Consider the following 25,000-nt stretch of genomic DNA (forward strand, 5'->3'; position numbering starts at 1 on the left):
TTATCGGACCTAGATCCTTTCTTTGATTTTTTAGGAACCTCTAACCGTACGTTCACACCGAAAGCGGCGAGAGCGTCAGAGTAGCCGGAAGTCATTCATTTTCAATGAGAGCCGGCGGCGATAAGCGGCGAGGAGCAGCGCGGCGCGTCTTCGCCGGCGTGAGCGTCGAGGAGAGTTGAAATGAAGTCAACTTTATGGTAATGAGCTATGACGCGGTTCGGCGGCAAGCAATCAGAATGAAGACGTCCATCGCTTGATAGCAGTTCAGAGAACACAGACCAGTGAACTTTGGTTCCGACCACAGTTGTTCCCAAGGGTTTGATTATTGCGGTCGCCGGATTTCCAATTATTTAACATTTTTTCCTACAGGAACATACATTAAATAAGTTACTGGCGAGTTACTGATGTTCATTAATGCTATATAAATTTATCTTGAAAAAGCGGGAATCTCACGCGACGTGACAGTACAAAACAGTACTGCTGCTTCAGGATATTTCAGACAAATGGACACATATTGGATAAATAGAGCAAAGCCACACCACACGCAACTTGATCTTCCATTGTTGTATGAATTTGATAAGAAGTGCGCAACATTTTCACGCTAGAAAACGTTTTATGCAGGAATGTAACTGATATGCTGCAACGGCTCCTTTAAATATGAGATCAATGTTGCGAGTTTTGACGCTCTCGCCGCAGGAGCTGAAGGCAGAGAGCGTTGTTGCCAGGGCGGCCAGAGCGACCTTGGACGCTCTCGCCGCTTTCGGTGTGAATGTACGGTAAGACTAACAGCTTGTCTGGACAAAAAAAAAAATGTCATCTGCCTTTTTGTAAAATAATTGTGTTTTTATGTCCTTATTTGTTATTTTTTTATTTTATTTTAATTGTTTATTTATTTTATTACAATTTAATTTTAATATTTTTTTGTTTATTATATTTTTCATGTGGGGGGACACGATTTAAATTACATGAATGAAGTATATTATCTTATTATTTAATGTAAATTTCTGACATGTTTTTGCACCTAAAATGTTCAATAAAAATATATTTGAGAAAGAAAAAAAAAAGAAAAAATCCCAATGCATTTCGCCTTCCTCAGGGCACTAAAAAACATCGCTTACAAACAATTCAAAAGGCTTTAAATGTACATCTCCATCGTAAAACATCAAATTAGGGATTAGAAACAGCTGATAACAGAAACAGACTCAAGTCGTCACCCCTATGTCACCCCCTACTACACAAATGGTAATCGATCAGTTGATATGAATCCACATAAAATCGACACATAGTCAAACAATGTAAGTTCAAAATTGATAAATCTTCATTCATACCTTTTGGAAACAAACTTCTGAAATGAAAATTTCAAAAAGCCTCCCGTTACATGATAAAATAATTTCCTGAATTAATTCATTATAAAATAATAAAATGAATCCCTAAAAATTCTGTTGAATGTTAAAAAATATATTATGAACAAAACTAAAAAACCTGTAACCATTGACTTCTATAGTAGAATAAACAAATACAGTGGAAGTCAGTGGTTGCAGCATTCTTCAATACATCTTCATTTGTGTGCAACATAATAAGGAAACTCGTAAGGGTTTGGAACAAGTAAAGAGTAAATGATGACAGAATTGTCTGTGTCTGGTGAAGTAACTAAGTATCTGTCTTTCAGTTTGGTACATGTGCACTCTCGGAAGTAAAGATACAAACTTTACGAAAGGTACAAGTGTTCATATTAGCATGTAAGAAGTGCAGAAGTTGAACTTTTTAACAAGAGACTGCCTCATGTCTCATTGACACCAACCTATTGTTGTTTCAGCCATGGTAAGGCAGCAGTAAAATAGCTTGAAGTGCAATAAATTAAGTAAATTTTATGTGCCAATCATTTGTGTCTACATGCATAGCTTGTTTATCCAAATCTGGCCATCAGATTGGGCCATTATCCCCACATCGGTTAGATGCTGTTAGCTGCTGAGAGACGAGAGGAAAATGACAACAGGCAATAAAAATCAGAATTTCTGCTGAAGTTTTCAGCAATTTCTGGTGTTTTAAAGTCTAATAGTTTGCACCTTGACATTGTTTTGATTCCATAACATTAGTGTTTTCCATGAAATACCAAGAAACATGGCATACTCATTGCGAAAACACTCCACAATTACTTATACACTATAAACTTGCCTGTATTGAACTAATTCCTTAGCTAATTCTTCTAATAGTCATTTTCTCCATATCAAATATATATTTTACAGTCACCACTCTTCTATGGTAGGTGGATTCTCATGCAACCATTTCTTAGTAATTTCATCTTTTTTTTTTTTTTTACTAGCAACCAATAACACTTTAAGAGGTATTTGTGTTGAGCATTAAACACATTACTGTTTCTTAATTAAATAGTTCTAAAGCTAAGATCAACCTGAAAACCCATTGTTGATTCAACTTCAGTCATCACAAAAAACAAACAAAAATAAAAAAAGATCAGATTCAAAAACCAGACAGAACTGTTAAATAAATAAATAAATATAGTTCTGTCTGGTTCTTAAATAACAGCACTCGCCCAGCCTCTTTACCCTTGACCCTTGTGTATTACTCCCCCACATACAGCGACAAGCAGAAAACACTCTACAGTTTAAAATATATTGCACTGTTGGACAACATCATGTACTTTTGAGGCTTTTTGGGTGAGATTGTAGTTGTTTAGATTGCAACTATACAGTTTATTTATAAGGATAGTGCCGATTTTTAAATATTTACAATTTCGTAAATGCATGGCTTGGCTTCCGTTAGTTTGTTTTTGAGCAGAGCAAAGACAGTTGATGTTGTTCATCCACAAGATGGCGACATAGACTGCATAATAAGCTCTTAGAGGATTAAAAAAACAACGTAATTTTAAACTACAGCTGATTAAATCATTATTGAACTGGTGAGTGACTTTTTAAGTCCATCTCTCTCTTTTGTATGTTGTAGTGCTGTATTTATACCATATAGTTGTACTGTATTGAGGGTGAGATGAGAATCACATTTTAGCGATCTTCATATTAACTGTTGGGCTCCATTGGTGGTGCAGTTTGAAAACATTTAAGCCATTTTGAACGCAGATGTGGCTCATGACGAAAGCTTTTGGTGATCTATGATTTAAAAGCAGAATCTACGTTACGTCTCCAAAGTTGTGTAAACAAAAACGTATAGCATACTTTGGTTTTAATCTATAGTAGGCAATTTAAGCAGAAATGTATTTGTACGTTATATAACATGGGCCAATAGGCTAGAACATTTCTGTAATGCCTTGAATATGTAAAAGTAAACTACACTGTCTTTTCCCAACCGATGCAACTATGGTAGCTCAATCACAAGTTATGTCATTGTTTGGGTAACGCACCACAGAACTGGAAGAAGTATATTGTTTCACATATGCACATTTTTACATTTAGTCATTTAGCAGATTCTTTTGTCCATAGCAACATACAAATGAGAAGTATGTACAGTATATACAATGTTTATCTAATCTCCTTCTGGCAGATTTATATGACATAGACACATTTGAACATAATTGATTTGTAATTGATTTGGTTTGTGCAGTGGGGTATTTTCTGCCTCTCTCTTTTAAATTTACAGAACATTTTTCTTACTTTTTGCTGGCTATTTTGCCTCAAATAGTTATAATTTTATGATCTTACTAATTTGTCAGCTATATATAGCGGTACAAAAGTAATTTATATTACACGTAGAAAGTAAAATAAATGCAAGAAAATTATCCAATATACTTTAATGTTTTTAAATTACTTCTGTGAAGATAAAACGACAACATATCGGTAAAATTTTGCCTCAAGCACCAATTCATTTCTGACTTCTATAAAACTACTAAGCTTTTTCAGCTGACGTCACACATTTCTCTTTCTCTCCTCCAGTCTTACTCCATCATGTTTCACTCTGAAACACATCGGACTGTCAACATCATTTTACGTTTAATGCGACACAGACTCATCCTGTAAACGTCCTCTATATACATTTCTGGAGATCGTGAATTATGTGGCCAGAAGTATGTACAGTATGGCTGCATTTCATCTTTAAAATAAAAGTGCTACGGGGCGGTATGACACTGTTTCTTTTTGCGCTTACTGGCTGACCGCTTGCGTCCATATAGATGACTTTTCCACTATTACCAGTTGTCCAGTAGCTCATTCCGTATGTCGGCGGACTTAAGACGCAGAGAGGAGTTGACCACGAAGACGGGGTTCGAGTCTGGCGAACAGAAGCTAGAAGAAGCAGAAGCCAAAAAATAAAATAAACAAGTAAATGACAGGGTGAGAATGTGGTAAAATCTGAAGACGTGGTAAAAATCAGGGTGCCGCGAGGGCTTCTCTTTTTCTGAATTGCTTTTTAAAACACTGTCAGTTGGGTTTAGGGAAGTGGGTGTTCAGGTCAATCGGTGCTTTTAAAAACACTATTGGTTGGGTTTAGGGAAGGGGTGGGCGGGTCAATCAGTGCTTTTGAAAACACTATTGGTTGGGTTTAGGGAAGTTGGAGGTAGGGTCAGTTGCTCGGTCGGTTAGTCAGTCAGTCGACAGCGGGCTCTGGTGAATTTTTGTGAGAACAGCAGGCGTGAATGGCAATCGTAAGAGAAATTTGAGATCTCAAAGTGTACACAGTGGCCTCTGGATTTGTGTAAACAAAAACTGCAAAAAAACGTGCCACCTGGGACGTATTTGGCACTCTCCAGAAATGTATATAGCGGTACATTTTTAGAATGAGCCTGGGTTAGTTTAATGTCAGTGGCAGCAGTATTCACGTTTAGTATCTTTTTTGTCAAAGAAATATTATTCAATTAAGGTGAATGTACTGTACCCACTGTTCTATAGCTTTGTGATTTGGCCAGTAGGGGTCGATAGCTTTGAGCAGTTGACAAATGGCTTGTTTATGCAGTCTTTTTTTTTGTGCTCCTGATGTTCAAGAACTTTCTTTCCATTTCGCATTAATTAGAAAAACAGCCTATGGTCTGAAAGAGCATTTTGATTTATTTTCTCATTTCAGAACTGCTTAAATTGCAGTGGTCATTTTTTCGGGAACTGGAGTGCATGTGCATGTTTGTGTGGGAGTGAATTGTGGCCTCAGGTTCTGTCTCCTATTATTTTTCCCTATTACAAGGTCAGACCGTTGTAAGCAATGCGGTTATTATATTTCTTCCTCTGTTACAGCAGTTATCAAACTGCTTTATGTGTTCACTTATTCTAACCTTCTTTCTCTTGGGAAATCACCTGTGGTCAGGAGTGGTGAAGGTAGGCTAGTTATTATTACTTTAAAATCCAATATAGTCTAATGCAGTGTTTCCCTACCCTGTTCCTGGAGGCACACCAACAGTACATATTTTGAATGTCTCGCTTATATGACCCAGTAACTTCAGGTTTTGGAGTCTCCTTTTCTGTTCTGATGAGTTGATTTAGGTGTGTTTGATCAGGAAGAGGTTGAACATGTGTGCTGTTGGTGTGCCTTCAGGAACAGTCTTGGGTAACACTGCTCTAATGATGGCATGGGCCGGTATAAGATTCTGATGGTATGATAACTGGATAAAACTATCGCGGTTTCACAGTATTGTGATTACAGCTCTTAAATATATTCTGGGTAACAAACAAACTTTTCCCCCTTTGAACACAATTTATTTTAGGAAACATTTATAATATTTTGGAGCAGTAAACATGTCAGGCTAAATAATTCAAATCAGTCATTGACTTCTGCTGTTTTTATTAGTAAACTAATTTATCTTTTCTGCTGGCGATACTGTTGTTCTAAAAAAAAAAAAATAAAAAAATAAATCTAACAATCTTACGTATACCTTAGGAATGGTGTAGGAGAAAATTTGGAGGATTTTGGAACCTGGACTTTTCCAAACGCCGGTATACTTTGAAAATGGTTATCATGTCTACTCTAATGTACACCAGTGTACTGTGTAATTTTTTCATTTATTCACTGACAGATCACTTAATCAATAATCATTGATTTTTTTTCATCATCATCATAATAATAATAATAATAATAATAAAATGTATGTTTTTACTAGTTGTTTTTATTTTTCTTTATGGTTGTAATTTGGATTTATATCTCAAAGGTCAGATATTTACTGTTTTAGGGGTCAGAGCAGTATACTGTAGTGTACTGAAAGGGTTCATTCACACAAAATGAATCTTCTCCAGGCAACGCAGTGGGGCAGTAGGTAGTACTGTCACCTCACAGCAAGAAGGTTGCTGATTCGAGCCTCGGCTGCGTCAAATGGCGGTTCTGTATGGAGTTTACATGTTCTCCCTGCATTCTGTGGGTTTCCTCCGGTTGCTCCAGTTTCCCCACTAGTCCAAAGACATGGGGTACAAATGAATTGGGTAAGCTAAATTGTCTGTTGTGTATGTGTGTAAATAGATGTGAATGGATGTTTCCCAGTGTTGGGGTGCAGCTGGAAGGGTATCCGCTGCATAAAAACACGTTGGATAGGTTGGTAGTTCATTCCGACGTGGCGACCCCAGATTAATAAAGGGACTAAGCCGAAAAGAAAATGAATGAATGAATGTTCTCCAGCAAGCAGACAATTCTGAGGCATGTACCATGAAGTTGGATTAGTTGGGTAGCCAGTTAAACTTCAGTTTAGTTTGCACCAAACTTGGGTTTTAGGTAACATGAAGGTAACATGAATATTTTTTGCTATTAAAGGTGAATTTTAACAAAAAGACAATAATAATAATGATAATAATAATATTGATAATAATAATAAAAATAATATTAATAATAATAATAATAGTAATAATAATGATAATAATAGTAATAATAGTAATAATAATGATAATAATAATAATAATAATAATAATAATAATAATTGTAATAATAATAATAATGATAATGATAATAAAAATATTATTAATATTAATGATCATAATAATAATAACAATAATGATAATAATAATAAATAATAATAAAAAAATAATAATAATGATTTTACAATGTGTGTGTGTGTGTGTGTGTGTGTGTGTGTGTGTGTGTGTGTGTGTGTGTGTCTGTGTGTGTGTGTGTGTCTGTGTGTGTGTGTGTGTGTTTACTAGTATTTTTACTATTTGTTCTGTCGATAAAACTTCAGAATTTACTCATCCGTATGTCAAAATATATCTAATAAATAAAAAAATAAGTATTTGTAAACATTTTTGTTCAACTTTACAATATGTGTTTTTATTATCATCATCATTATTCTCATTCTCATTGCTTTATGGTTCATACTTTTTTTTTTTTAAACAATTAATTTTAGTTCATCCAAAAATAATGTTCTGTCTATAGAATTTAGAAAATTACCAATCTGTCAAAAATAAATCTAAATTATATATATATATATTTATTTTGTTTAGTCTTTAGTAAGTGTGTGTTATTTTTTATAAATAATTTTTATTATTATTTGTAATTAATTTAAACAATTAATTTCAGTTATTTTAATTTTAGTAACTTTATTTTTTAAAATTATTTTATTAGTCTCTATATTTTGCATATTGAATGATAACGATATATATTTCAATATAAGTTGTTAATGCTCTCAGATTTAAGAGTATCCCAACAATTACTGAAGCCACAAAAATTAGAGGGTCCGCTAAATGGCATAACATATTTTCAGCTCATAAATTTTCAGTGGCCGAAAATTCGGTACAGCTCTAATATTGACACATTTAGATTCTCATTGTTGACAACCTTTTTTTTATAATCAGTAGAATCTTTTAAAATAAGGCATCCAATAAATATAAAATGTACAGTTACAGCATTATTTAGATCTTAGGACCTTAGTCTAAAGTGTTTATTTATTTTTTTATTAAACAACATAATTTTACAGCTATGGTATATTTCATATTTTGCTGGCGGTCATTTCTATGAATTAAAACTAAACATTATTGTGCTTGCATTTTGAAGCAAAGTGGAGAGAGCTAGAAAAAGGAGCATTTTGGAAGCACTGCTTGACCAAGCGTAAAGCGTGATTAATTCAATAGGTACCACAGAGGAAGAGGCCAGAAGCTCTTTAGAGGAACGGCTGACCCACTTTCTGTATCCCGAGCTTCAGCAAAGACTGAGCTTATCTACCAACGACTGAAGATAGCAGACTTATGATTAACATCAAATAGAATTCAAATCTCAAGTGTTTCAATGGCTCTTTATTTGATCTGCTCATACTTTCCTGAAAGGCATCGGAAAATGGGTTCTCTTTAAAAAAAAAAAAATTACACTTGTACATCAATAGCAAGTGGCTCAAAGGCCATGTGTGTTTTAAAGGGAACATGAGTGTGTTGATGCAGCCATTGTTTTTGCTCTGGTGAGTGCAGAAATCAGTGCACAGATGTAGCGTTCAGATGTCCTCTGCTTTCTGACGGCTGTTGTTCATCCAACCATCTTGTTCTGTGTATTCTGGGTATTTTGGAGAGTACTTTTGGCCTGTGGATATAAGTAAAAACTTTGCACACTCTTACTAATTTGTCTGCTATTTATAGCAGTATAAAAGTAATTTATATTATACATAGTATATTAAATGCAAGAATGTCTTATACTGTACTTTGTTTTTCAATGACTTCTGTCAAAACAAACTGACTAAATATTGGTGAAAAAATGTTCCTTATTAATTTAGTGTAACACATCTATAAAAAGAATTAACCTTTTCACGCACATGATCACACCGGTGTGATCAGCCTTGGCTGTCCCGGTGTGATTAGAACATTCAAACCGCACATCAACTGCTATAATTCAAATCTGACGGCGTGCGCTGAGGCACAGACGGAGGTGCTCAGTGCTTGTCATAAATCACAATTTATCCGTGCTTTCAAACATTCATTCATTCATTTTCTTTCCGGCTCAGTCCCTTTATTAATCCGGGGTCGCCAGAGCGGAATGACTACTTATCCAGCATGTTTTTACGCAGTGGATGCCCTCTCAGCCACAACCCATCTCTGGAAAACATCCACACACACTCATTCACACTCATACACTACGGACAATTTTTTTATGTTACCCAATTCACCTGTACCGCATGTCTTTAAACTGTGGGGAAACCGGAGCACCTGGAGGGAAACCCATGCGAACGCAGGGAGAACATGCAAACTCCACACAGAAGCGCCAACTGACCCAGCCTAGGCTCAAACCAGCAACCTTCTTGCTGTGAGGCGACAGCACTACCTACTGCGCCACTGCGTCGTCCTGCTTTTAAACAAATTTAATCTATTTTAGGTTTCAGACATTCAAATACACATAACTACAAGCTAAACATACCGTTTAATGATTGTAAAATACATGCAGATGTCTACAAAGACGACAATAATAATTATTATTCAATATACAAACTGGACAATTTACTTCGTTCACATAAGATACACACTTTTTATGTTATCAGAATATTTTCTCTATTCCTCTTCTAGATGAAAACAGTTGCTTACCTTCATGTATTTCGGAATAAAATAATGAATAAACATGATGTAAATCCAGCAACTTGGATCTCTCTTACAGTTGTTGCTAAAAGGGATACAGTCGCGATCTGAAGTCAAGGAGAAGTATTAAGATTATTTATTCAATTATGCATTCATTGTATTTTATTAGCGTCTACCCCTACATCAACCTTAAGCACAACCCTCACTGTAATGTAAAAATATTATTTGTATTACAGTCACAAAAATTATGCCATATTGGCGTGGGTATCATCAGCTGTATCCTGTCTAGACTTTATCGCGCTACATTACCATCACCCATCATATAACAAATAATACGATAATTATTAAGCTCTTTAAAAGACACAATATATGTTCTATTACATATTTGGGAATCTGAGTATCAGAAATTTCACAATATAATTAGAACATCTGTCAATTTTAACAGAAAAGGGGAAAAAAAAGGATTTATACATTAATCATTGGGGCTGGTGCATCCCATGGAAACTTTAGAACACAATGGTCTAAGTAATAATCTAAGTCTAATCTAAGTAATAATAAAAAATTTGTTTGTTTGTTTGAAGACCCTATTTAATATGTTCATTGATATTTATCCAATATAACAGTGTTTGGAGGTATTTATTCATTCTGTTGTCCAGTCATAATGTGTATCCTCATTTCTGCATATCAATAAAATAATTGATGTTTAGTTCCTCCTTTGAAACTCGTTAATGTTTGAAATGAATTATTCAGCTTCATAATATTTAGGTTGGACTTTAACAATAAACTTCCGTATGTTTACATTACACAAAGTCAGTATGTTTACTAATTCTTAATATTAATTTCAACTAAGTATGTCAAAATGAATTGTTTATTCGATGCACTGCATGCAGGCGCAAACAATTCGGTATCGGTTCAGTGATAATCATAAACGGTTATGATTTACTGACGTCATTACTTATCACGTATTCATTATATGGCAGTAGCTTACAATGGCGGGGGAGGAGACTGTGAGTAATTAAAACACTCCAACTGCTTAAAAAGCAGATAACTATGCACAATTCAGTTCAGTTTAGAACCAATCACAGTCTTTGTTAATGAGCGGGTGATCAATCATGGGTGTTTATGAACTCAACAATACTCAAAAGCAAGCAGGATAATATTCACAATAGTTTATTTGATGTAAATGCTTATGTTCTGTGCATGTACTTGAGTTTTGTTTGATACATTCAAAAAGAGTGTTTTCTTTGAGCAGGTAAATTAAAAGTACACCATGTATCTGACTGCTGTCCAAAAGGACAAAATTGTATTACAAATAGTTTAGTTAGTTTATTTATATTGCACATTTTTTACAACACAACATTGCCCAAAGTGCTGAATGCAATCAATACTAAAAATAAAATCTACATCACATACATAACAATTAAAACATAAGGCAAACCCTCAACATTAAAAACATTATTATACAAATATTAATATATTTTAAAAAATAATACATTTTAATACAATAAGTATTGTGTTGCTAAGTAAAATATCAAATTGTTTGTTGGAAAGCATCGTCGATGCACTGAGATATCGAATTAAAATGAATCGATGGCTTGATAATCGTAACTAAATCGTGGGACCAGTGTACGTTCACACCCCTAATTTCAACATAATATTTTGTATAATTTTAACTAGCATATTTATAAAATCAAAGCCCCGGTGATGTAAAAGAAACATTCTTTTATGTCACCTCAATATATACAAAGACTTTTAAAACTGTAATCCTCCAGGCCTTCTTAACGGTTCACTAAACATGATCATCTTAGTAATAATATTCATGTTATTCATGCTGTTTTGTTTTTTCTCATTGAGGCCCCAGATATGGAGCATTAGCATCGCATATGAGATAAGATTGCCTTTCCTCCATACAAATTTAGTGTATTTGTAAAGTTGCCACAAGGTGTTCGCAGCTCGCTCACAGCCGCAGTGTTGTTTGTTGTCTTACAGGCTGATTTAATTAGATAAGATTTCATGCGGGCTTGATCTCGAAGGCGTTTGAGATTTAAGTCATCTGAGGCGGACGAAGTGAGTCATGAGGAGACGTGAAGAACATTGTCTGCTCTCCGTGACCATGAACACACACTGCACATAAACAAAGTTGTCACTTCTATTAATCCTGCTCTGTGCAGTCAATTCTGCATCCCGCTACACATTCACTCTGCAGAAATGCAAGCACATCTACAGTATGAGAACAAGGAATGTTGATTTTCAGACAAATTCTTATGATCAATAATCTTTAAATTAAAGATCAAGTCATTGATGTATCTTTAACCCTAGTGATGTAGAAAGTGTCTACTTTAGTGACACATTGTGACGGACAGATGCAAATGAAACTCTAAATTCAATTCATCTTTATTTCTATAGCTCTTTTACAATGTAGATTGTCAAATCAGCTTAACATAGAAGTATTAGTAAATTAAAACTGTCAGTCCAGTTTTCAGAGTTGAAGTTTAATTTAAATAGTTCAGTGTAGTTTCATTTTCACTGCTGAAAGTCTAAACACTGAAGAGCAAATCCATCAATGCGCAGCTCCACAAGTCCCAAACTAGGCAGGCCAGTGGTGACAGTGGCGAGGAAAAAAACTTCATTAAGGCATAATTTGTGCTGGAACAAGCCAGATCCGGCACCTCTGAAATCCCCGTCCTTACACACTACCCCCACTCCCCACTCTTCCACGACTCCCCAACCCTCCTCACTTTTGTCTGTCAGGGAAAGCTTGGAACAAAGAATATGCTCAAAATTGTAGCAACAGCAAACGGTACTTTCGGTACACGGTAAACAGTCTTAATAATGTGAAACTGGTGTGTGAGTGTAATCAGTGCACAGTGTTCTGGGAAATGTAATCTGGGTGAAAAAAATGGCATTGAGTGGAGTGTTGGAGACTTGGAGACTTCTGCAGTTAGCTTGAGACCCAAACATTTGCCTTGTTTGTTTGTCTGTTTGTTTGTCTGTTTGTTTGTTTGTTTGTTTGTTTGTTTGTTTGTTTGTTTGTTTTTCATTTTTCAGAATGACATACAGTACATCGTGTCATCTTTTGTGTTTTTGGACTTTTTGAGAGAGCAGACTTTTTTTTCTTTTTTGATCTATGCACCTTGATTGAATTGTTTTAGAGGTGCATTTTAATATTTAGGTTAATAGAACTATTAAATAATTAAACTTATTAAAAAACATCTCAATGCACAGGTTGCCACTTTTTTCATGTAAGCAAACCATTTTTGTTTCATGTAATTGTGATGCCCTGTTCTGTTTCTCCAAGCAAAGTAGCAGAACGTTTTTAATAAATTAATACATCCTTGATTCAGTTTTTAAGGATATTTTTCCCACATATCTGCTGTGCATATTTTGCACAAAAACCTAATCCACCTTAAAGTTATTGATAATAAGTATTGATTTAAAAGATTACCAACAATAATCATGGGCATCTCTAATGAGAACAATGTGGCATTGGTTTACTTGAGGATTTCAATGTGCTTATTAACATTGCAGTGCATTTGAGTTTCTGATATTTCAAGATATTTGGGTAACCTTTTATTTTGTTGGTCCATTTGAGTATTAGTAAACTGTCTGCTTATCATCTGCTAATACTTCTCCGTCAACAGATATTTAACTGACTATAAGAAAATTTGCAAGTACATGCCAACTTACACTAACCCTAACCCCAACCTAACAGTCTACTCATAATCTAATGAGAATTAGTTGCCATGTAGATGCAATGTAACTTAAATTTAACAAACAGACCATCAGAATAAAGTGTGACCGATATTTTAATATCTGACAAAGAAGAAAAAGAACATTAGAGTAAGTGTTAAATTTAACCCAGTTTTCTTTGTAATTACATTCCTTTTGACATTGTCTGTTACTGAAGTGAATTGCTAAAGCATTTCACTGAATCTATAGGAGACATTTTGTTTCTTTTTCATTTCTTTTGAAATGTATTAAAATTTACACTTCAAAGCCAACAGTTTTTTAAGCACAAATTATACATGAAAGTCAATTTAAATTTAACTAAGTGGCTTTTATTTTGCCTTAGTGTGGTATTTTCTGCACTTTTATACATTTTAAAAGACCTACTATTAAGTGAAACTTTCAAAAGTCTCTTTAAATACACAGAGGATGTGTTTTACTAAATTGTTGTGTTGTGTTATGTTATGTTTTGCCGGCAGCTAGCTCTCTGCAACTCTCACATGGTTGCCCACTGAAGCCAAACAGGGCTGCACCTGGTTGGTCTGTAACTGGATTGGAGACCACATGAGAAATCTAGGTTGCTGCCGGAAGTGGTGTTAGTAAGGCCAGCAGGGGTAGCTCAACCTGCGGTCTGTGTGGGTCCTAACACCCCAGTATAGTGAAGGGGACTCTATACTGCTCAGCATAATAACTATAACTTAATAACTAAATAACTTAAATAACAGATCTTAAATTTCCTCTGTCCAAGTAAAGCTATCCAAACAGGCCAACATCAATCCAATCACAAACAATCAATCTCAATCTCTTTTTTTATATTTAGGTTTTTTATTGCAAAGAGATACAGATTATATTAGCTGTTTGACATTTTTTACAGCAATTTCTCCGATTTAAATTCCCAATCAGTAAAAGAAAACTAAAAACAATTACACAATTCCTCATGATAATAACAGAGCAACAAATCCTTTTACATAATACTTTTATATTTTTAATTATTACATAATTTGTTGGCTTTTGGTCCAAATAGATTGTCATTTAAAAAAAAAAAAAAGAAATATTATATTATATTGGAAATAAAAGTGTGTACAACTAGATTTTTCTTGTTTCACACATTAAAATATGTTGCTAAGATTTAATAACATTTGATTTTCTGGAAACTGCCCAGGTCATTAGAAATAATTATTAGCGTTTAACCTTTTATAAGTCTAATAATTAATTCATAACAATCTTAAAAGGGTCTTAAAAGTCTTATATTTGACTTGATTAAACCTGCAGAAACCCTGGTAAGTGTATCGTCTGGTTGATGTGTGTCCATTTGCTGTGGTGTTTCTGTGTGCTCTTAACTCAGATTAGAATTTAGTTTTTCTGCAATCTGTACTAAGCAGGAGATTTACAGACAGCTGGCAGCTCATCTCATATAGCCATGTGAATCTCTTGTCATCTTTCCTTTGCTTTATCTGTGTGTCTCTCCCTCACGTCACCCAAAAATTTTGTTTAAAAGTCTTCAGCATGCCCCTTCTCTCTCTCATTTCTCTTTCAGCGTGCTTTAGTCACCATCATTCACTTTTTGCCGTCTTTATGGCACGTCATTGGAAGGTCTGCCAGCTGCACTGGAGCGGCTTAATGTTTCAATCTCTCAATCGCTGTTGATCCGCAGACCCACAAAACAGTGTAAAACAGGGACAGCTCTGAGTTACACTACACTAACACAAACACACACACTCATTATAAATGCTGATCATGAGGAATCAAGATGCAACATACAGATTCACACAAGCTTTTTGCACAAAAAAAAAGGTTTATATACAGTATGTCTGTAATGGGGCGACATAGTGGCTCAGTGGTTTGCACTGTCGCCTCACTGCAAGAAGGTTGCTGGTTTGAGTCTCAGCTGGGTCTGTTGGCATTTCTGTGTGGAGTTTGCATGTTCTCCCCATGTTGGTGTGGGTTTTCTCCGGGTGCTCCGGTTTCTCCCATAGTCCAAAGACAATCTAAATTGGCCGTAGTGTATGTGTGTGAATAAGTGTGTATGGATGTTTCCCAGTACTGGGTTGCAGCTGAAAAGGCATCCAGCTGGATAAGTTGGCGGTTCAATCCGCTGTGGTGACCCCTGATTAATAAAAGGACTAAGCCTAAGAGAAATTAAATGTTTGTAATGTACCTTGTATTGCTTTTAGTTTGTATAACAGTTTGGACACAATTTGGCACATTTTCTGGTCCCCCTAAGGTAAATGGTTCATAAATCACCCAGAATAAAGTATTTTGGATATGTAAAAACTGCATGTTGTTTTTTTTTGTGAGGGTTTGGTTTAGGGGTAAAGTTGGGGTAAGAGGATAGATTATACAGTTTGTACAGTATGATAATCATTATGTCTGTGGGAAACGCCTATAGAGATAACTGTACAGGTGTGTATGTGTGTGTTTTATATTCTACACCAATATATTATATACTCTACATTTTATATTCTACACTTATATATTATACACTCATATATATATATATATATATATATATATATATATATATATATATATATATATATACATATAAATATATATATATATATATATATATATATATATATATATATATATATATATAAATATGTATATATATATATAAATATGTATATACATATATATATATATAAATATGTATATATATATATATATATAAATATGTATATATATATATATATATATATATGTATATATATATATATATATATATATATATATATATATATATATATATATATATATATATATATATATATGTTATACACTCATATATGTGTTTATATTCTACCCTTAAATACTCGTATATTCTTCACAAATTAAAATGAAACATTTATGTCTATATATTTTTTCTATTTTATTGAGTTTTATATTGTTCAATTGTGTTAAAATTGAGTTCTATATGCTTTATTTTTGTTTTTTTCCTTGCTATAATCATGTAATAAATTTTGAAATGAATGGATTTTATGCTTCTGGGTAAAAGTACAATTAAATTAGGGCTGCACGATATTGGAAAATCTGACATTGCGATATTTCTATTTTGGCACAATATATATTGCGATATGATTACAATTAGATTTTGAATAACTCTATTTGGAAAGATTTCATTCATTTAGATCGACTGAGATGATCAAATTACAAGCAAAAATAAATAAATGAACAGTGCTTTATGGTTTTCTGAGGAGTCCAATAGTATTCAAGTAAAGAAAATGAATCAAATGTAAAATAACATGGTCATCATTGTATAAATAATAAATAAATTAATTTATTAATAATATCTTTATATTTTAATATTTAATAAATAGTCTAACCCTGTGATCTGACTATTGCAGATACATACATTGAAATAAGGAGGCTCAAATGTTATATTGTTCAGTCCTAGATCAAATTATGCAAAATGTGTGTCTGTGTGTATTTCTTTAAAAGTTTTCTGTTTCTGGATTTACAATGTATATGTATTTTTCAGTCAAATTAAATGTTTACATTTTATCCTATAAACTACTGATGCCACATTTACAGCTTTTTTTCACAAGTGTTATGTTTTCAGTCTTGTTTATATTCATTTTTAGACAATACAAACTATTGTTTTAACCTCAGAAGAGTTTAGAAATCAATATTTGGAATATCCCTTGATTTTTCAATCACAACAAATAAATAAAATATTGGTTATTTTGACCAATTGACATTTGTTGGACTACACTGTAAAAAATTCCTTCATGTTGTCACAACACAAATCATTTGAATCTTACAAATTTAAGTGGATTAAATATAAAACAATTAAGTTGTCCCCCCAAAAACTTAGGGAATGTGTTTATTCAGCTCATTATAAATAATTAGTTTAAACAAGTAGCACGAGTCATTTTCTGAGTGTATAAATGACAGAATTTTATTAGAAATTTGGAAGAAAATGTGATACCTTGGAGTTTTGGAGCTAATAATATGCCAAAACAATCTGAATTTGAATTGTGTTATATTGAAATATTGACAATTATAATTTAATAAATATGAATTGTTATATAGAAATTGTTTTGAATTTGAATTTCTTATTTTGAATTTAAATTTCTTAATTTGAATTTGATTTTCAGAACTTGAGTATTGAGCATCTGAACTTTAAGACAACTGAATTTTCTGTAGTCGTATTTTCAAACTTCAGATTTTTTGTATTCTGAATTTATAAGACTGCAGATATCCAGTTTGTAAAAATACAGTTTCAAATTATAAAGATGTGTAAATTTAGAACATCAAATTCAATATCCTAAAACTCAAAACCAAAAATTCAGATTATAAAATTCAGATTCAGCAGAAAGTAGGTTAGGGGTGATAAACAGGGAAAAGTAGACGAAATTTAAATGTTAAAAATTCAAGAAGATTTAAGAAATTCTAATTCAAAACAATGTTAGCTGCATATAAAAGTTCAGATTTATTAAATTACAATTGTCAATAATTCAAATGAACACAATTCAAATTCAGATTGTTTTGGCATATTATTAGCTCCATAGCAGTAAAACAAACATTCACATTTTACACAGACCCATACCCGAAAAAATACAGTAAATATTTGTGGTAAAGCAAAGCACTTTAAACTGAGTTGCAGTTTAATTAATATGTAGTCCCTCTCATTTCATTCCCTTTTATTCCATTCCCCATAAAACAGTATACATTTGTGTTGAAAGTTTCTTATTTTCTCTTCAGTTTTTTTAATAATCATGACGTTGATGCTGTGAAATCCTGCTTTGCAGTGTATTTGTGTTTTTTCTCTACAAGAGTTTAACAAGATGGGTTTGCTTTTAACTTTATGACTTTATAAGAGCTCCGTCTTACACTGACATTAAAGCGGATGATGTGTTTGGCTCAGCTGTGTTACATATGCTGAAAGCCCAGTGACTGCAGCAGCTGTTGTATATTGAAATTAATTTGAGATTACTTCATGGCAAATATCAGCTTCAGTCGATGTGATTTTTTGTGAAGTGCTCCCTCTTGTGTTCAGCACAAGATATAATATAAATAAAGCTACACTAAAAAATGCTGGGTTTCACACAATCAATTTGTTTTGGGGAAACATGGCAGAATTAGGTTAACTTGTTTGTTTTTTTCAACATATTCAACATAAAACAATTAAGTTGTCCCCAAACAAACTCAAGAATTGTGTTCTTTCAGCTCAATTTAAGTAAGTAGTTTAAACAAAGAGCAAACATCATTATTTTGAGTGCATTAATGATAGTGTAAAATGGATGTTATATATTCATTATAAGCTTTTATTCTGCTTTTGGTTATGACAAAAAAAAAAAAAAACATTAGTAAATATGTAAGGAAGTTCACCAGGAAATTGAACAACATTTGTGGTTTACTTAAAGCAAGTAAGATCAAGTTATAATCAGTGTTATTAATAGAAACTCCATATTTATTTTGGAAAGTAGTTTAAAAGGATGATTTGGAAATTGAATTAAGCAATACAACAACAGGTTTTTATGGAGTAATTTATATAAAGATTTTACCAAAGCAATACACTTCTTTTCTACCTTTAAACCTTAAAAAAATATATATTTTTACGTTTATTATACAGTGCTTTTAAAAATGACAATAATTTTAAAATACCATAACTGATAGTACACTCTCAAAAATAAACATATTTGTACCCAAAAAGTCCACAGTAGTGCAAAGGTGCATATTAGTGCTCCAATGTACTTAAAGTACCTTTGAGGTATTATGACCCCTTCAGGTACAAATATGTACCTTTTGAAAAGGTACTAGTGTAAAGACATATATTTGACATATTATATATGTTGGAAGTTTTTTTTAACTTTCTATTCATCAAGGAAAACTGAAAAACTTATTGCAGTTTTTTTCTAATATTAAGAAAATATTTGCAAAAATAAAATAAAAAAAAGCTGTTCTGTTTTCAGAATTGACCAAAGAAATGTTTAGAATTTTGAGCAACAGACAAATATGTTACAATGACTTATAAAGGGTCCTGTTAATATTGGAGCAATGGATGCCAATACATCATACTTGATTTTACAGGAAAAAGTTTTAAACGAATAATTCAAACAAAGTTACAAACCTGTCAGAATTATCAAACCCCTTAGATTTTTTTTTTTTTTTTTTAATATTTCCCAAATGATGTTTAACAGAGCAAGGGAATTTTCACAGTATGTCAAATGAAGATATTTTGAAAAATGTTGTTTTAAAGTAGCTACTGATATCATGGTACAAAAAATACTTTGCAGATAATCGACTATCAGTGTTCAACATTCTTTAAAGTATCTTTTTTTGTGTTCAACTGTAAAAACAAATGGAAACAGATTTGGAACAAAAGCCCCAAACTTTTGAACAGTAGTGTATTATGATTGATTTGTTATGATTACATTTTTGGTATGATTAGTGATAAGTGTATTTAAAGTCCACATGAATCGGAAGATGTGACTTTTTTTTTTTGTATTGTGATGCAGCTCATTAAATGAGAAAACAGTGGGCGTGGCTTATTTATTCTGCCGCAAGCTGATTGGATGTAGCAAAGTAGGCATTTAATTCAGAAAAATTGAAAAATAGGCCCCTTATTCTGTTTGTTGTCAAAACTGATAGTTGTGAGGGCGTGGTTAAGTATGTTAGCCACGCCCAATACCTTAGACAGACATAATCTGAGCATTTAATTGAAAACAAACAGGAAATGCATTTTCAGATTTTTATTTCAGATTACAAGAGCAAACTTTTGTTTTTGTCTTAATGACATGCACAGATAAATTGTTCACCACAAAACTAGCAATGTGAGCTAACTAAAACCATATGGTTTGCTTGATTTCAATTGTACTTTAAGTATTTGATTTAAAAAGTTTAAATCATGTCAGAAATGCATCATATTTGAACCTAAAACATTCCTTTAATTCCAAACTTTCATTCTGAAACCATCTTCATTTCTGATGTGATTCTCATGGTGTCTGTGCAGGTGACTGGTTGGCTGCTGTACCATCATTATCGTCCTGCTACTGGGGATTTTCCTGTCACGTGAACATATTCCTGCTTCACCTCCACTCCCAGTATGGAACCCAGTAAAGTGCAGTCGGAGGGCGGCCTGAATGTGACCCTGACCATCCGGCTCCTCATGCACGGCAAGGTAAGCTGAGCTGCAGAGGGGAAGCGGATGATTGTGACGATGATGTCACTGTGCCCGAGGGACGTATCCCGTCCTGAACCACTCTTTCAAGGCCAAGGTGAAGCAGGGGTTGTTGAAACCACACTGACCTTTTAGACTCATTAAATCTCGGTGAATTAGAGCCTGCTGTAAAACAGAGAAGTTTTGCTCAATTAAATGTGTTTATATGCTGTTTTGAGGACTGATGCATTCAAATATTTGATTGTGTTTTTTTTCTGTAGGAAGTGGGAAGCATCATTGGAAAGGTGAGTTAAATTTTGATATTGTATAAAAAACCATTTAAGATTAAGTAAATGATAGAATTTTGATTGTTGGGAGAACTATGACTTAAAGTGCCACGAAACCCCCCGGTCTCAGCAGGGTGTTTTCACACCTCTAGTTTGAAAAAAGTCAGGAAAGTGGGTGAGTCCAGCTCTGTTTAGGTGTGAGTGTTTGGGGAGAGAAAGAGAGAAGGGTTTGCATAACAACAGGAGTTTTCGGTTTGATGCATGCACTGATTATCACAAAGGCAAAACAACGCACAGATGCAGGGGAAAAAGACATTGCCTATGTTTACATCAGTAATCGAAATACTAGCCAAATTCTTAATTTGTCAACTTTAACTGTAGTTTGGCACTTTCACTTTTATTCAGGAACATTTCATGCATGCCCCCGTGACAAACGAGATATTGGATGCGAAGAACTGCTTGAAGATTGATGCACTAGGTAGCGTCAGAAAGCCTTGTGTGTGTATAGACTATCCTGTCACAAAATGCAGCAAAAATTCTACACAACAGTAATTGTTTGATTAGGGTGTTTACATTTGGAGAGCAGCATTCACAGTGGATCTTTCAGTCTATAATATTGTAGGGATATTAACATGCTGTAAACTTAGTAACTAAATCATTTTGACTAAAGTGTCTCTTTAAAAACAGTACTGCTAACGATACTAACTTTGCTTTTGAATAAACAAAAACAAAGAACATTGATCGCACACTTACCAAATCTTTAGAGACAGGACAATCAACACCAACTGGAGTTGCGTCTTTTTTTTTTTTAAAAAAAGAAGACTAGTTGCAAATCAATATTTAACCAGTTCCAGATGCGAAAAGTTCTCGACTAAAAAAAATTTCCCTACAAATATATTTTTGTCACGCGAGTCCAGCTGTGCTCTCATAGCAGGAAATTGAAACCAAAATCTTCGATGCGGCACATTTATAAACACAACACCGATGACTCATGTCTCCAAACAATTCTTCTTCCACTTGCTTAAATTGCAGTTGGCAACACAACATTGCGTCTCTTTGTCGTCTGCATACTGTAACAGCTAAATATAGTCATCGAAGCTATCATGCATATTATTGAAGTTGCACCTCATTCACAATAAAGCGCGCTGATTTGTTCAAAAAAAGTCTTTCTCATGAATTAATGCTGAAAACTCAAAGACGTCACGCTGTACTCGCCATTACAGACATCCAGTCTACATGCTGGAATAGACACAAGGATCTAATCACCGTGACGTAGCTTTAAAATTTATTTTCAAAGACAAATTTGCTCAAAATAATGCAAAAATAACTGATTTTCACTTTTTTTTAATTATATGTTTCCTAATAGTGTTTTTAGCAGTGTGGGACACATATACGACTGTCAACATCTCACAAAATGTGTTTTGGTGTTTCGTGACACTTTAAATGTCCAGTTGTTAATATGAAAAATGTAATTCTTTACACAACAGTTCTTTCTGTCCTTGAATCTTATTGGCAAGGCAAACTTTATTTATAGAGCACAGTTTTACACAACCATATCATACCAATCCAATGTGCTTTACAATATAATTAATTATTAAATAAATAAAAAAAAATAACTTCTATTAAAAATATAAGAAAAGGAAAAAAATACATGTAATAATTGAAATACAGACATGAAATAACATGCATGCATCACTCAAAGGCCAGAGAGTGAAAATAAATCTTTAAAGTGGATTTAAAAGCATCCATTGATGGAGAAATCCTGATGTTCAGAGGGAGACAACACGGAAAGCTTGATCACCTTTTGATTTGCAGCAAGACCAAGTGACAGACAAAAGAAACTGATCATGGGACCTTAATGGCCTACAAGCTGTATATTGCCCAACACTGTAAGTTCAAATATATAGAGCAGGTAGGGCTAGGAATTTGGCCTAAAATCAAAATCTCGATTAATTGAACATTTTAATTCTATTACGATTAATAAATAATTTTATTTATTCATTTTATGTTTTTGCCCTCATAGTTCACTGACATCAACATCAACGTTGAACAACTGAAATTAAAACACACTACTTAAAACCAACAGCCACTTTTTTTCTTATAAAAAAGTGCAAATATTTATGACAATGAATTATTTTCAATGTTTTTCATATTGAAAGTGGCAAATAAAACAACTCTTATATATCTTGTAAATAATATTTTAAATAATTTGTCACCCAAACTCATCATCAATATCAAGACGACCAATGAGAGCGCTTGCACTACACATCGTCACGACGTGTAGTTACATTTTTTGAGAGTTACACATCAGTGTTGGTGTCTGCCATGGCGAGGGGTCTGCGATCATATGCGTGCGCTTGACACTGAAGTTTAAACAAAGTGGGGTCACGGGACTCCACACGCGATAAGAAAAGTAATTAAAAAAATCGACCTGGAACAATTTGATTGATTATAGGTTCTGAATGTCGATTACTTTTTGAATAATCACCCAGGCCTAAGTCTGGGGCAGAATTGGGCAATGCTTAATATGTGAAAAGAAGGATCCTAAAATCATTCTGATTTCTGATGCAAGCGGCTGCATTCTGAACCAGCTGTAACCAAGACATTGTTGACTGAGGCAGACCAAAGTACAAAGAGTTACAGTAGTCTGAGAGGAAATTAAAGCATATGTTATAATTTTTAGATCTTGATTTCTAGATCAAGTTTTGCCACCAATCTAGGTAATTGTAAATGAAAGTAAATAAAAAAAAAAAAGTATATGAAAAAAGTAATTGGCCAAAGAAAGTGGTTTCTTTTCAAGGTGTTTTCAAGGTGTGTAAGTGCGTGTCTGTTTCTGTGACATATCAGGACACAAATATATGTAAAAATAAATGTATGACACTTTTTTTTTTTTTTAAGGAAATGGTAAATTATAAGGACATTGCTGTTCCCATTTTTCAAAAATGTTATAAATCATGCAAAAAAGCAAAATATCTTGAAGAAAAAATATTCAGTTTCCTGTGAGGGTTGGGTTTAAGGATAGGGCATTAAAAAATACAGTTTGTATAGTATAAAAGCAAGGAAAACCTATGTAATGTCCTCACAATTCACAAAAAACACTCCTGTGTGTGTTTTGAGCACATATTGAGATCTTTTTATTTTTACTACAGAAAGGAGAAACTGTGAAGAAGATGCGTGAAGAGGTGTGTTTTTCATTATTTTTTTTAGCCAATTTCTGTTGACATTTGCTTTGTTTTTCATGTTTGTAAGTTAAAGATGCGATCGAGCATTTGGAGTTTCTAAGAATACAAGCAGAACAATAAAAAGAAGTTGTTGACTTGATTATTGTCGTTTTACAGAGCGGCGCTCGCATCAACATCTCAGAAGGAAACTGTCCCGAGAGGATCGTCACCATCACTGGACCCACAGATGCCATCTTCAAGGCTTTCGCTATGATTGCGTACAAGTTTGAAGAGGTATTGCTTCTGTATGCACTGCCATTCAAACTAGGGCTGAACAATATATCGTTTGGGCATCGATATCACAATGTGTGTAACTGCATTAGTCACACTGCATGATTAAATTATTTATTAAAGAATAAAAGATAAAGATATTATTAAATATTAATGTTTTTCATCATTTATACAAGGATGCCCATGTTGTTTAACGTTCAATAATTCATTCGTTCATTTTTTTTTTCGGCTTAGACCTTTTATTAATCCGGGGTCGCCACAGCGGAATGAACCGTATACTTATCCAGCATATGTTTTACGCAGCGGATTCCCTTCCAGCTGCAAACTGTCACTGGGAAACATCCATACTCATTCACACATACACTATCGCCAATTTAGCTTACCCAATTCACCTATACCGCATGTCTTTGGACTTGTGGGGGAAACTGGAGCACCCGTAGGAAACCCACGCAAACATGCAAACTCCACACAAAACTGCCATCTGACCCAGCTGAGGCTCGAACCAGCGACCTTCTTGCTTTGAGGCGATAGCGCTACCCACTTTGCTATACTTTGTGCTGCTCTGATGTTTCTTGACCAAAAACAATAACCTTACCTCAATAAATCAAGCAATATAAAACAAATCATTTCAGCTATTTCAGACTGAATTAACTATTTCTGTTTGTATCCATAGAATATAATTCCATAACTTATTATTTGTTTGCTTTTTGCTATTTCTTCAGGATATAATCAACTCCATGAGCAACAGTCCAGCCACCAGTAAACCTCCGGTCACTCTGCGTCTCGTGGTGCCCGCCAGTCAGTGTGGCTCCCTCATCGGCAAAGGAGGATCCAAAATCAAAGAGATGAGAGAGGTATCATTACCATTATCTTCATTTTCAAATCATGGATCACTTTTACTGGCCTGTGCGGCTTCAACTACAAAGCCACAAAACATGGGTGTGTCTTAAACAGCTTTTACACTGAATACATAAATTAGGCCACTAGTAAGGACAGAAAAGACACTGA

General features: G+C 33.8%; 1 protein-coding gene across 54 annotated transcripts in view; it reads left to right on the forward strand.

Moving 5' to 3' along the window:
- The window catches only part of pcbp3 (poly(rC) binding protein 3), a 148,684-nt gene that overhangs the window by 90,536 nt on the left and 33,148 nt on the right, over nucleotides 1-25,000 (forward strand). For all 54 annotated transcript variants that reach the window (XR_015498848.1, XR_015498849.1, XR_015498850.1 and 51 more), the window contains 5 exons: nucleotides 20,107-20,274; nucleotides 20,535-20,558; nucleotides 23,690-23,722; nucleotides 23,879-23,995; nucleotides 24,715-24,846. Coding sequence is in view for 28 of the 54 variants with exons in the window: in XM_087266518.1 (XP_087122644.1) it covers nucleotides 20,200-20,274; nucleotides 20,535-20,558; nucleotides 23,690-23,722; nucleotides 23,879-23,995; nucleotides 24,715-24,846 (381 nt within the window). In the remaining 26 variants the exon portion in view is untranslated. The remainder of the gene's footprint in view (nucleotides 1-20,106; nucleotides 20,275-20,534; nucleotides 20,559-23,689; nucleotides 23,723-23,878; nucleotides 23,996-24,714; nucleotides 24,847-25,000) is intronic.

Source organism: Danio rerio, chromosome 9 (assembly GCF_052040795.2).
Source record: "Danio rerio strain M-AB ecotype USA chromosome 9, GRCz13ab, whole genome shotgun sequence".
Taxonomy (NCBI): Eukaryota; Metazoa; Chordata; class Actinopteri; order Cypriniformes; family Danionidae; genus Danio; species Danio rerio.